This window comes from Sceloporus occidentalis, unplaced genomic scaffold (genome assembly GCF_023333645.1).
Source record: "Sceloporus occidentalis isolate IW3139 unplaced genomic scaffold, rSceOcc1.0.p SCAF_1, whole genome shotgun sequence".
Taxonomy (NCBI): Eukaryota; Metazoa; Chordata; class Lepidosauria; order Squamata; family Phrynosomatidae; genus Sceloporus; species Sceloporus occidentalis.
The window spans coordinates 118,474,184-118,488,082 of record NW_028316981.1 but is presented as its reverse complement, the minus strand read 5'-3'; the positions used below and the strand labels follow the sequence as shown (position 1 = coordinate 118,488,082).

The window sequence follows — 13,899 nt, the reverse complement described above, 5'->3', positions numbered from 1 at the left end:
GTCATCTGTCTGAATCAGCCTTAAGCACTGTAATTATGCCACTGTGCCTCTAATAATGGAAGAAAGCATGACAGCACAAACAAGGGGAAAGGCTGAAAAGAGAACAATTAGGCAAACGCTATGGAAATCCACACAGCCTGTGCTGCCTTGGCTTAAAGTATTTGATTAGGCAGAAATCTAGAGTTTACACACATGAAAGATTTTATCTCCACAAAAATATAATGGGGAATACAGAAATGAAGATAGAACATTATTTTGGCTCTATAGAGCTTACGTTACCAATATAGAACACTTGCATGCAATAGGTTCAGGCACAGATATGTTACATCCCAGGGCTCAAACCATTTTGCTTCCTGAGGCAAAGGACAAGATAACATCCTCCCCACCACCATCACATGCCCCCGATTCCTGTATAAAAGCTACCAATCTGACAGATTTATCTTATTTCAACATTGGTGTGACATTACGTCCTCCTCACTCACAGCACTTGAAGGCAGCAGAGGGGGTTATGTGGCAAATAGCTCTATCCATTTCATGACCCTCAAGATCTGCAACTTTAGGTAGTCACCTCACTTTGCTTAATGACAGGGTCAGCCCTGCCACAGTCAAACATATGCAACCTGGTATGTAATTTAAATGAATTGATTCTCATATAAAATCATTCTGCACAACGGGTGCTGTACTTCACATGAATGCTTCTTAAATTAAAACAGTTTACTGTGCTGTTTATAAACCATGCTCAGAAACTATAGATAGGTCTCTAGCTCTCTTCCAAAACAGGAACCCATCATACTGAGACCTGTTCTGTTTTAGCAACAGCTTCTTATGTGCAAACCCCAAAGCTTTTGGGCTGAATGAAAGTGTTCGCACTCACTTTGCCAACTAGCTAATTGCCACACGGATGCAACCTAAGAGACATCTGTACCCATGCATTGATTTGTCTGAATAGGAAAGAAATACTATGCTCCCATTGAGCAGTACCTCTGCATATCTTTTTATCATCTTTTACACTCTTCGCAAATCCCGTCTTGCATTTACAGTGGTAATCTCCTTTGATGTTGATGCAACTTCCATTGGGTCCACAGATGGAAGCATTTTGCTGGCACTCATCAATGTCTGCAAGGAGAAAGAAGAACCTATGTGAAACATGGCAAACTGGCCCCAACATGAGGTATCATTTATCACAAGGAGAAGGAAACAGCCCGTGGCTGCAGAAACCACTCCAATTCTCAGACTGCAAAAGTTTGTCTTGCCCAAGCCATGCAAAATAGCATGCTGTGAAGTCTTCACTTAGAAAAGTGATTCAACAAATGGTGAGTTGCAAGAGCATCTTAAGTGGCAAGAGGATGGGATGGCAGACTGCTAGCAGGGATAAGGGGGCTTCCTGCCCAAGTAAAAGGCTAGATTTCAAAGTTGTGTGGTGGGTATATCAGATTTAATTGGGGATTCCCATGGCACCCAAGTGGAGAAATCTTTGACATAACAGAGAGATCTAAGAGAAATCCACAAGTCATGAAGAAGAGGTAAATAAATGCTCAGTTACAGCTAAAAGCTACAAAGAAAGAGAAAATGTACAGTAGGCAAAGTTGGCAATATTCTCTTGTCACTGGACACATAACTAAAAACAAGGGTGCCATAATGGGAATGTTGCCTAATGAGGCAATGATCTCCCTCTCCTCTTTATCACCCGTAAAGCTGAAACTGCTGAATGTAGAACTAGGTGTTATGATAATTAAAGCGGAAACTCAGATTAGCCCCCCCTTCTTTTTTTTTTTTTTTGTTAAAAACCATTTTCAAACAAATATCAAGAAATTCTTTTGATGAACGGAGAAGTGGCAGGTCCTCATTCATGGAAGCGTAGAATGTGAATCTGGGCTTCTCAGCATCCTTTTGTCTCAAGGCTGTGATAGAGCCAAAGTATTATTGCTACAAAGACTTAACAACACCGAGATGCAGTCTCGGATAACAAAGATTAAGTCTGGCCAAACTAATCCCTTCTATACTTTCTTTACTTCATTGTACTTTTCCATACCAAGATATCTGGTGGACATTACAAATAATAAAATGAGCAAGGCTAAATGTGCTTCCATTAGCAGTTCAGATGTGAAGACATAAAAGTCTACCTATTAAGGACAGAGTATGTGGGTATAGGTTTGTCTCAGTTGATGATTTAACCCATGTTTTGCTTGAGTGTCCCATGTATAATGTTCTCAAAAACACGTATATTTTTCCTTTGTTAAAATTGTTCAAGGGCTTCTCATCTCATGCTAAGGTTTGCTTTTTGATATTTGATGTTTCCAAATTTGTATCTTTTAGAACATCTAATTTTTTATCCAAGTCTATGCAAATATACACTACAAATCTTAAGAAGGGTTTAGGAAATGACCCTACCCATGAAGCTCAATTATTTCTATTTTAAGCTGTTCCCTTGTTGTCTTTTTTATCTGTATAGAATGACTGTTTACTTGAAATACAATAAACTGACTATGTAGTTATTAATGATTTTGTGTCATTCCCTGAAGAAACAGAAGAACAGATAGCACAAAATACTAAAAAGTACAAAAGGTATCTTTCTTCATTCCCAAGTCTTATGGCCCTTGGGTTTTATCAGGCACAAGCTTTGTGGGCTGCAGCCCACAAAAGCTTATGCCAAATAAAGCTTGTTAGCTATTGAGGTGCTAGAGAACTCTGTTCTTCTTACTTCCAACCAATATGGCTGCTCCTCTGGACATTTATTCAGTTTGCTTCAGAGCACCAAACAGGCAAGCTCTGACACAAGAATGTCATAAGATTAAAAGAATGATGACAAATTGCTGTAGATAATGAGACCCCAAATAAAAGATGAGGAAAGTAGCTTGAAGTAAACCCCTTTGAAAAATCACAAATACAGAGACACTAAATAAGAGTAAAGTTCAGTGCTCCGTAACAGAAATAAAACTTGTTTTGTTGTTGTTGTTGCATGCCTCCAAGGTCATTTTTGACTTATGGTGACCCTAAGGTGAACCTATCAGAGGGTTTTCTTGGCAAGTTTCTTCAGAGGGGGGGTTGCCATTGCCATTTTCTGAGGCTGAGAGAAGGACAGGTTTCGTACCTGTAACTGTAGTTCTTCAAGTGGTCATCTTCGAATCCACACAAATGGGTTATTCTGCACCTGCACAGCAATTTCAGATCCTACTGGAATCGCTAGGGAAGACTTTTTGGCTGTATCTCCGCCCACCCTCTATATAGGCAGGATGTTTTCCTGCCCTTTCTCAGTTCCAAAAATGGTCTGCTGTAAGAGCAGACAAGGAAGAGAGAAGGACACGACAGAGGGGAGGATGGGCGGGATTTGTGTGGATTTGCAGATGACCACTCGAAGAACTACAGTTACAGGTAAGAAACCTGTTCTTCTTCTTCATGGTCTCTGGGAATCATACAAATGGGTTAGACTGGCAAGCTTAGTCCTCTGTGGAGGAGGGAGTGTCCTGGCAAGAAATAAATTATTAAACCAGAAAAACAGTGTGATTGTCAGTTATTTGACAGGTGCCAACTAACCATAGTGCGTTCTGGAAAGAAGAACAGCTCTGCCAAAGGCTGCTTCATGTCGGTGACTGGTATCAAGTCTGTAATGCTTGATAAAGGTCAGAGGTTGTGACCATACCGCAGCCTTGCAAATGTCCTCCTAGGGAACTCTGGAGAGGAAGGCTGAAGATGAAGCTACCACCCTGGTGGAATGGGCTCGAATTTGAGCAGGGAGAGTCTTCCCAAAAATCTCATAGGAGAGGAGGATTGTGGAAGTCACCCATTTAGAGAAACGCTGAGGTGTGACTGGGAGACCCTTTTAGGGTTGGAATAGGAGACGAAAAGTCTGGGAGAACAATTAGAGGACGCAGTCCTGTTGAGGTAGAAGGCTAGTGCCCGCCTGACATCAAGTGAGTGGAGCCTGTGCTCAGTGTTGGTGGTCGGGTTCGGGGCTAGCGTTGGGAGAATGATGTCTTGACTGAGATGAAAGGTGGACACGACCTTTGGTAGAAAGGAAATATCCGGATGGATGGCAACCTTGTCTTTAAAAAAGTACGGAGAGTCCGTATGGAAGGCACAGAGTTCACTGGCCTGGCATGCTGAGGAGATGGCTACCAAAAAGTCTGTCTTCCAGGTGAGGAGCCTAAGGTCACAGGAAGCCAAAGGTTCAAAGGGTGAGGTAGAGAGTGCTGCTAAGACAAGCTGGAGGTCCCAAGCTGAGATCGGGATCACTGCTGGTGGTTTTAGGTTGGCAAGGCCTCTGAAAAATTTCTTCACAAGTGGATCAGTGAAGAAGGATGTCTGGCCAGGGAATTGGTAGCAGGCACAGATGGCCACAAGGAAGCATTTCAAGGACGAAATGGAGAGTCCAGATGCTGAGAGGTGGTGGAGGAAGTCCAGGACAAAGGAAACATTGACCTCCAAAGAAGTGAGTCCTGCTGAGGACAGGAAAGTCAAAAATTTAGCCCATTTATGGGCATAAGAGCGCTGAGTGGAAGGCTTTCGGGAAGCCAGGATGATTTCTCGGACCAAGAATCAGGTTAGGACTGAATCCTCCAGGCCACCAGAAGTTGGTTGGATCTACCCTAGTTGGGGGGGGGGGGGTAGGAGGGTCTTTGCCATCCCAAACGGCATTGAGAGAAGGGGGGGTGAGAAGTCGAGGAAGAATGCCTACAGTACTTATGGGCTGTGTTCTTCATTTTGTTCTTGAAGTCTAGCTTCTCATCAGTCTCCTTATGAAACAGTCCCGTAGTGTTGAAGGGGAGCGATGGCCTGTTCGGCTTGAGGCATTAGATCCGAAGACCTTAGCCAGGCATGGCGCCGGAGGGCCAGGGCACCTGACAGTTGTCGGGAAGAACAGTCAGCCGAGTGTTGGGCCGCCGAGATCTGGTGCGAGGCCAATGCATGAGCTTCTGCATGGATGGCCATGGCTGTACATCTCTTGTCCTTAGGGAGGTTGTCATACAAGGGAAGAGCCTTTACCCAAAGCTGCTGTTGGTAGGCAGCCATACACGCTGAGTAGTTCTGGATTTTGAGGTCCAGGACTGCAGAGGCGTAGGATTGCCATGCCATGGTGTCAAGCTTACGACCCTCCTTGTCACTGGGGGTTAAAGCTGTCTTCGGGGCCGAGGGGACCTGGGAAGCTTCAACAATCACCGAATTCGGGCGAGGATGTTCAAAAAGCCAAATCTCTTCCAAGGGTGTGATACGGTAGAGATTGTCAAGTTTCTTGGTGGAAGGTTGGGCCATGGACAAAGTGGGCCAAAAGCTCTTTGCAATCCTGAACATGGATGACAGGTATGCAGTGGAGGTCAGAGTTGGGACCTTGTCCCGAACCCTTTCATCAATCAGTCAAGAGCTTGAGAATCTGCATGGAGGACTTCAATGTTTAGGGCTTTACCCATCTGAATCATTTGTTCTGGAAAAGAAAAAAAATGTCATCCAAAGGAGAGGGGGCCTTAAAAAAAGCGAGAGACTTTGGCGCGTTACAGATTGTCTAAAAGCAGCGGGCTGCCGCCGCCATTTGCAGCGTGGGGGAGCCTCAGTGGCCAAACCACGAGGCTCCCTTGCGCCGCAAAAAAGAAGCGCCAAAATGGCGCCTCTTTTTGCGCCCCGGAAGTGGGGCCATGAGTCGCTAGTCGTGCACTCACGGCATCACTTCCACCACACGACGTATGCGTCCACTACGTCAAGATGGCAGCACCCGTGTGGAAGGGCGCCGCCATTTTCTACGTGCTCCGCGCATACTAGGGTTGAGGGGCATCTAAAATAGATGCCCCTTTCTAACCCTAATACGCCCCTTCCTAACCCTAGTACACGTGGAGCGCATACATTCAGCGTGTATGTAACATGCCTTTGACTGCTGAGCATGAGCATAGTCGGAGACAGAGTGGTCTGCAGAGTCAGCAGAAGCTGACCCGATCCTGGTGAGAGCCGAGAGGGCCTGAGTGGTTACCGGTACTGGCAACAAGGGGCGCACTTGCAAGGAGACAGCAGAAGTCAGCTGTATGCGTCAGACTGGTTCCACTCGGTAAGCCGAGGAGAGGCGAGACCAAAGTGGAATGGATGCAGCAGGTGACCTTGGAGGAGACAAGAGAGATTCAACGGGCTGGAAGGTTGAAACAAAATGGCCTCCATAGACTTCAGAACGGTCTAGAGACAAAAAATAAGTGTCTGTAGCTTGATCAAAAACAATATCCTGTGTGGGGGGCTCAGCAAGGACAGAGGATGCGGCATAGTCCTGTTCGTCCTCGAAACAAACGACCTCTGAAGTCTGGGAGAGTCAGTCTGGTATCACCATTTGGATGAAAGGAGATGCTTCCTCCTCACCCTCTGAGAGTTGGTAGGGTTCAGACAAGGAATGCAGGAAGGTGACTGTGTCTGGTCGGGCCTGAGAGGCGGGATGAGGAGACAATTGAGGTTGAGGCGCTGGCTGGGCGCACGGTACCAAGCCCAGTTTGGTGTTGGTGAGCTGGGCAGGCGCATTGGTATGGGACCAGTGGTTGGAGTCCGGGACGTTTTCCTGGAGTGATGGGATGAGTCCTTGGACTTGTCCCAAGACTTGTGTTTTGTTTTCCCTGGTTTGGAGGAGTCCGAGGACTTCTTCCTCTTTGGTGAGGATGGGTGGCCAGCCACATCCTGGTCCGTGGACCTCCGTTTGTCTGGGGTTGGCGACCCAGAAATTTCTGAAGAGGGTTTGCCCTCAGCAGCAGTAGCCTTGGCAGGGACCCTCGGAGGAGAAAAGGGGGTAGTGCCCTCGGCAGCAGATGCCTTGGAAGGGACCCCTGAGGCCAAAGATGAGAGCTTGTCCTTGGCGGCGGCAGCCTTGGCAGAGGCTCTAGAGATGGGGGGGAGGTTTCAAAATTTGTGAGTAGAGCTTGGATCTAATGTGCATCTCTCTATTCTTTCTGGCCTGCGGTGTGAAGGCCATGCAGTGAGGGCAGGAAGCAAGGACGTGGCCCTTGCCCAGGCAGAAGAGGCACAAGGAGTGTCTGTCGAGTGATGGGATATTTGTCCCACATTCAGAGCACTACTTAAAAGAGTGCGCAGACAGCTTTGGACCAAAGCCCAGGGATGAAGAGAGAGAATGTCAAGAAGTCCGAGTGTTACTGTTAATCAGAGTCCGAAACCAAGTCCAAATCACAATCCAAAGAGTTAAATGAAGTCAGAGGAAACGCAGGAAACGAAAGCGAAAGCGAAGGAAAGAATTATTCTAAGTGAGGGTCCTAAGCTGCTCACACGGCGGACAAAAGGAACTGAGAAAGGGCGGGAAAACATCCTGCCTATATAGAGTGTGGGCGGAGCTACCGCCAAAAAGTCTTCCCTAGTGATTCCAGTAGGATCTAGAAATGCTGCCCAGGCGCAGAATAACCCATTTGTGTGCTTTGCTGAGACCACAAAGAAGAATGTGACTTGTCCAAGGTCACCCAGTGGTTTTTATGTTTGAGCATAAACAAAAGTTGTTTAAATGACAGTAAGATGGGCTATAGACCCAGCAGCCAAGAGTCAACTAATATGATAACATTTTGAAATTTCCTCACATATGACTTTTTTCACAGTGGCAAAATAAAAAATAATGGGGAACATTGTTCACTAGTCGTGTCTTGGCATTATGTTTGCATATTATATTACTTCATTGTTGCAAAAATATGCAAATCACTCTTTCACTTAATATGTTTTCTGTATAGCCCCATTTCACGCCATTCCCTCTATGGAACCTCCAGAGTACACAAAACCATAAAGCAATGTGGATGGAAGACTTAAAACACAGTGCTGGTGAGCAAATGCTAGACTGTTTTCATCCCATCCCCCCCCCCCCCAAAAAAAAAAAAAACCCTTCCTAACTGTGTTTTTCTCTGCCACATCACTTTTTACAGCACTGTTCTCCTGGAGGCCTTCTAAGAACAGAAGAAATCCCAGTTGGGAGAAAAGCATGCGCAGCTTGGATAACAAAGCCTGTGGTTTGCATGCAGAGGATAGAATCATAGAATCATTGGCCCGTTACAAACGGGCCATATAGTACGCGCAGAGCGCGTACTAGGGTTAGGAAGGGGCGGTGCTTCCGCACCCCCTAACCCTAGTATGCGCTCCGCACACACAAAACGGCGGCGGCCGTTCCACATGGCCGCCACCATCAATATGTCCCGACCGTGCCGCCTCCAAACGAGGTGGCGCAGTTGTGACGTATTGGGGCCGCGCCGCAGCGCATAGTGCGCCCTTTGCATGAACCCGGAAGGAGCTCCGTTTCGGAGCTCCTTCCTGCTTCACGTTGCTGGGCACAGCCTTTAGATGGCTGCGCCCAGTGACGCAAGGGAGAAAGGGGCCAAGCGGCCCCTTTCTCCTCCTCCCCGCCGCCGCGGGGTGTCCTTGGGGCTTGAAGCCCCAAGGATACCCCTTTCCAGGCTGCGGGGAAGCGGCCTTTTGCCGCTTCCCCGCAGCCTGCAAAGCAGTGGATTGGGGCCTCGGAGGCTGCCGGTCTGGCAGCTGAGGCCCTGATACACCGGGGAAAGGGGCGGATGCAGGCCGCCTCAAAGGGGCGGTCTGTAACCTGCCATAGAGTTGGAAGAGACCACAAGGATAAGTCAAGTCTAATCATAATTTAAATGGCTTCAGGTTGGGTGGGCTTGGAGAGAATTCAATGAGTCTCTGCCAGCCAGAACAGCCAAAGCTGGTCTAGACAGATCAGCTTAAAACTTAGAAAATTCACTTTTTTTAGACTACAATTACCCAGTCCTCCAGCCATCATGGCCAATAAGGCCAATAGTAATTTCTTGTCCTTCAGCCACTCATTCACTCTTTCTTTTTATTTCCCATACTTTGCCCCTTTATCTACTCATTTATCATTTAATTGCTCTCTCATCAAAAGTTAGTTATGCACCTGAGAGATACACCAGCCCAAAACAGCATTATTAATTATACCAGTATTTATTTATATTCCACCTTTCTCCCAAAATAGGGACTCAAGACAGCTAATAACAAATACACAGCACCCAACCCTGGTCAGTTTGAAAAGGCCTGACAGCACAAAAATGTCTTGACCTGTCACCAAAATAAAAACAAGGATGGGGCCATCCTGGCCTTTCTAGGCCAGGATGACCCCATCCGCCTTAGGCCCCTTCTGGGAGAATGGCGATATAAATAAATAAATAAAATAATTAGGGAGGGAGTTCCAAAGTATAGGAGCAGCCACCATGAAGTTCCTTTCCCTTGTTCCCACCAAATGAGCCTGAGGGGATGGTGGGACAGAGAGAAGGGCCTCTCCTATCTTAGAGCTCTAATGGGCTCACAAAGGGAGATTCAGGCCTGATACAGACAGTCCAAAATAAAGCTGCTTCGAGTCACTTTGGAGGTATGGTGTTTCAATGATGCATGCGTCCTAAGAGTCTGGAAGCTGCACCAAAGCTGCACTCTAGTCCTTAGGACCGGAGTGTGGCTTTGGTGTGGCTTCTGGACTCTTAGGATGCATGTGTCATTGAAACACCATATCTCCAAAGTGACTCAAAGCAGCTTTATTTTGTCCTGTCTGTATAGGGCCTCAGTTCCTCAAATAACCTGGACCTAAACCATATAGGGTTTTATAGGTCAAAAACAGCACTCTGAATTGGGCCTGGAAATGAACCATAAACCAATGGAGCTGTTGCAAAAAGGGAGTTGTGTTCTGCCTGTAACCAGCTGTAATTAACAACCTGGCCACAGTTATTTGGGAAGTTTCTGAGCACTGTAATCGAAACAGAATGTAACCAAGGCAAGTACCACTGTGGCCAAATCTGAATTCACCAGGAACAGACATAATTGGTACACTAGCTTTAACTGTGCAAAAGCACTCCTGATCACTGGGCCTCCAGGCTCAGAGCTGAATCCAGAGCTTCCACTGCCATTATACACCACTATGGGAAATACCTAAAAGAGCATCCCTTAAAGAAACAGAAAAGTCTATGGAAGCCCTGATGATGTGCAGTAACAGCATTCAGTACAGTGAGAGATGCTTTCAAGACTATCTCACAGAAACAGAAGGCCCTTGTCAGAATGGATTTTGATCAGCACAGGAGGAATTGTGGAAATGATGGTGAGAATAACACATGTATTAGTGTAGAGCATTTAATACGGGTGTGAAAACTCCCATTTTGGTCCTGATTGCAGACCTAGGTTGTTCGGTGCACAAATTTCAGAGTAGTATATGGTTTCCTACAAGTGCAGATATAAACATATATGCAGTTCATAGGTAGAGTCAGACTTGTGCCTCTGCTGCAGCCCTCAGCTTTTAGCATGCTGTTAGCATCACACACAGAGAGTAAGCATGCAACATTTATAGAAAAAGATCCCAGAAAGCCCTTACCTTTGCAGTTGTTCTCAGTATAATTGCAGAATGGGGCTTCTGATGAGAATCCTGTTACACATTTACAGCTGTAGTTCCCACACGTGCCTATACGTATAGCGTGGGGTCCACAATTTACCTTCTCACATTCATCAGTATCTATAATATATGAGAATTCATGTTTCATTCAATTTTCTCTTGTATGCACTGAATCCTGGCAAGTGTGATTCTGAGAAGGTCCTGGCCTAAATCCAGTGTCTCAATAGTTCTGCTACAGGGGTGTGATGACACTTTCTTTCCCAACCCTGCCCCTTGCCGCACTGTTCAGAAACTGGCTCTGGGGGGTTCCAAGCTGTTGGAATCAGGATGTTGGGGTGGAGAGGGAAATAGAATGTAATGGGGAGATTGCACCCTCATCTTAGTTCCACTAAAAGAAGCATTTTCCTCCCAGTAGATATACCCTGTTGGATGCTGGCCTCTGATTCTGTGTGCCATAGCCCAGGTCACTGCACTCCTCTATCAAAAATAAGGCCTTATCAGGCCCTTTAAGCATCCTCATATAGGTTTTTGAATTGCATTCAAGGTGCGAAAACCCTTTAGAAGGGCGAAATACATACTTGTACTGGTAGATTTTTGGTGGGTGTTTGAAATGGCAGGAAGTCTTTGGCGTTTATCAGACGGGGTCTCTGCCACGTGGAACTGGGGCTATTGCGTACTGGGCGATTCGAATTCGTGTGCTAACGCGAATGTACTTTCATACCTGGCATCGCTTGAATGTGCACCCCTTCCGTGGGGCTTCCGAACCGAGTGCGTACTGGCTCCTCTTTTTGGTGCGTGTTGGCGAGGGCACTTAATAAGTGGATTGGCGATATCCGCATTGGGGCTCTGTTCGATCTCAGTGCGAATGGGTCTGGTGTGAATTCCTAGTCCTGAACTCTGTCACAAGACCCCCAGATTCCAACTCTCCCATGATGCCCTGTTGCAATTTGCCCCACTTTTCCTTCCGGTGGGTCTTTCCTCTTGCCAGTTCCAGGGAAGCTGGGGGACGAGCGCTCCTGGCGCAGAGGAAAGGTAAGCTTGCGGTCTTTCCAGGGGTTTTTCTGCAGGTTTGAGCATGTTTCGCTGTTGCAAAGTGGGGTTTAAATTTACCCACTTGTGACGGGGGTGGGGGGTGGGGTTTCTTCCAATGTTCTTTCTGCTCCTCTCCTTCTGCCTGCCACTAATCCCATCATCCACTGCCTTCCCCCAGGGGTCCATCTGCACCTCTCCTTCTGCCTGCCACCAATCCCATCATCCACTGCCTTCCCCCAGGGGCCCATCTGAACCTCTCCTTCTACCTGCCACTGATCCCATCATCACTGCCTTCTCCCAGGGTGTCCATCTGCACCTCTCCTTCCGCCTGCCACCAATCCCATCATCCACTGCCTTCTCCCAGGGGGGCCCATCTGAACCTCTCCTTCTACCTGCCACCGATCCCATCATCCACTGCCTTCCCCCAGGGGCCCATCTGAACCTCCCCTTCTGCCTGCCACCGATCCCATCATCCTCTGCCTTCTCCTAGGCCCCCTATCTGCCCCCATTATTTGACCTGCAACCCATCCCATCATCCACTGCCTTCTCCTAGGCCCCCTATCTGCCCCCCTAATTTGACCTGCAACCCTTCCAGAGAAAGCCCTTGGACAAGTCACACTCTCAACCTCATAGGATGGAAATGGTGAACCCCATGTGAACAATCCTCCCATAGCTAGCATATGCATATATATGATTGCTCATAGCTATAGTTATCTACCCGCCTGTAGACCTTCCTGTACATGTATGAGTGTTTCTGGGTATGATATCAAGTAATATTTCTTTATTTGCATTTCTTTTCAGATCCTGCAGCACGCTGGGGATGACATTTCTGGACACTGCAGCATCTGAAGTTGGGAACCCCACTTTTTGCTGGACTTGCTTGGGGGAATACCTTGCCTGGTCTATCCTCAGTGTGTTCTTCCGAACTTCCCCGGCACCAACTTGTACAAAAACCCGGGAGACAAGCAATAGTTAAATAAAAGATTTTAATTATGATTTTTGGTCTAGCTATTTACTAAACTGCCGGATATATATGCATACATATATAAATGTATATATACACCACCAGACACAGAGCATATGTGATTTCATATGTGTGAATATATATAAATATATATATATATACACACAGACATGGACACATATATACATAGACAAATATATACATACACATTCAGAAATGCGCACACACACCTACAGCAAATTACGTTGTATATATTTCCCCATATATATATATATACACACACACACACACACATATATACAGATACATATATATATATTTTCGTACCTACGTGTACATACATACATACATACACTCACACCCATACCCACACTCTCTCACACACACACGGACCCCAACAGATCCAGGGAATAAGTAGGTGTGTGTGTGTGTGTGTTTATAAATATATAAATATCTATATCTATATCTATATCTCTATCTATCTATCTATCTATCTATCTATCTATCTATCTACACACGCACACACAGAGACCATGTAGTAACAAAATTATAGACATACATATGCATACATATATATATATGCAAACCCAGAGCACATGAAACTACATATATATGCATATGCATATTTGTGTGTGTATACTGACACGCAAACAGCCAACATGTACATATATATGTGCGCATATATAAATACATACAAACACACCCACACACAGAGCATATGTACTTCTATGTGTGTATATAATTTTCATATGTGTGTATACATACACACTTTTACACACAGACACTCACACACCTAGAGCTAATGTAATCATATATCTCCATATATATATGTGTGTGTATATACACACACACACACACACACAGTCACACAGATCCAGGGAATATGTAGCTCTGTGTGTGTGTGTGTGTGTGTGTGTGTGTATGCACACAAACACACACAGAGAAAATTTAGTTACAATAATATATACATACATATACATGCCAAGGCACACACAGAGCATGTGAAATCAGACATGTGCATATATATATATATATATATATACACACACACACACACACACACACACAAACACACGCACAGAGCATATGCTATTTTATAGGTGTATCTACCTATGTATCAATATATATATTAAGATATATATACACACACCGCGCAAATGCAACTATTTGTGTGCATATATACCCACACACCCACACACAGAGCATATGTAATAATATGTATGTATGTATATATATGTATACACACACACACACACACACACACACACCTAGAGCAAAACATATATATATTTCCATGCCTATGTTCATATACATACATACACACACTCACACGCACGCAGAACCGGGCATTGCTAATTTGCTGCAAGTGAAGGTAATTGTTACATTAAAACCGAGCAGGAATGTAGAGAGGAAACAGTAATGGACACATTGTATCGCATTGTTAACGTGCATGAGCTTGCTCTCCAGCTGTTTACCGGGCTGTCATACGAGGCACGAAAAACAGGAAAAGGACGTGACCTCCCTTTTCACCCCGGAAGCGTTTAAGGTC

General features: G+C 45.7%; 1 protein-coding gene across 1 annotated transcript in view; it reads right to left on the bottom strand.

Annotated features, from left to right (window-relative positions):
• Positions 1 to 13,899, bottom strand: part of ADGRE5 (adhesion G protein-coupled receptor E5) — an 82,523-nt gene that overhangs the window by 25,919 nt on the left and 42,705 nt on the right. The window contains exons 3-4 of the mRNA XM_089533027.1: positions 10,337 to 10,474; positions 982 to 1,116 (exon numbers count right to left, since the gene is read on the bottom strand). Coding sequence (XP_089389153.1) covers positions 982 to 1,116; positions 10,337 to 10,474 — 273 coding nt within the window. The remainder of the gene's footprint in view (positions 1 to 981; positions 1,117 to 10,336; positions 10,475 to 13,899) is intronic.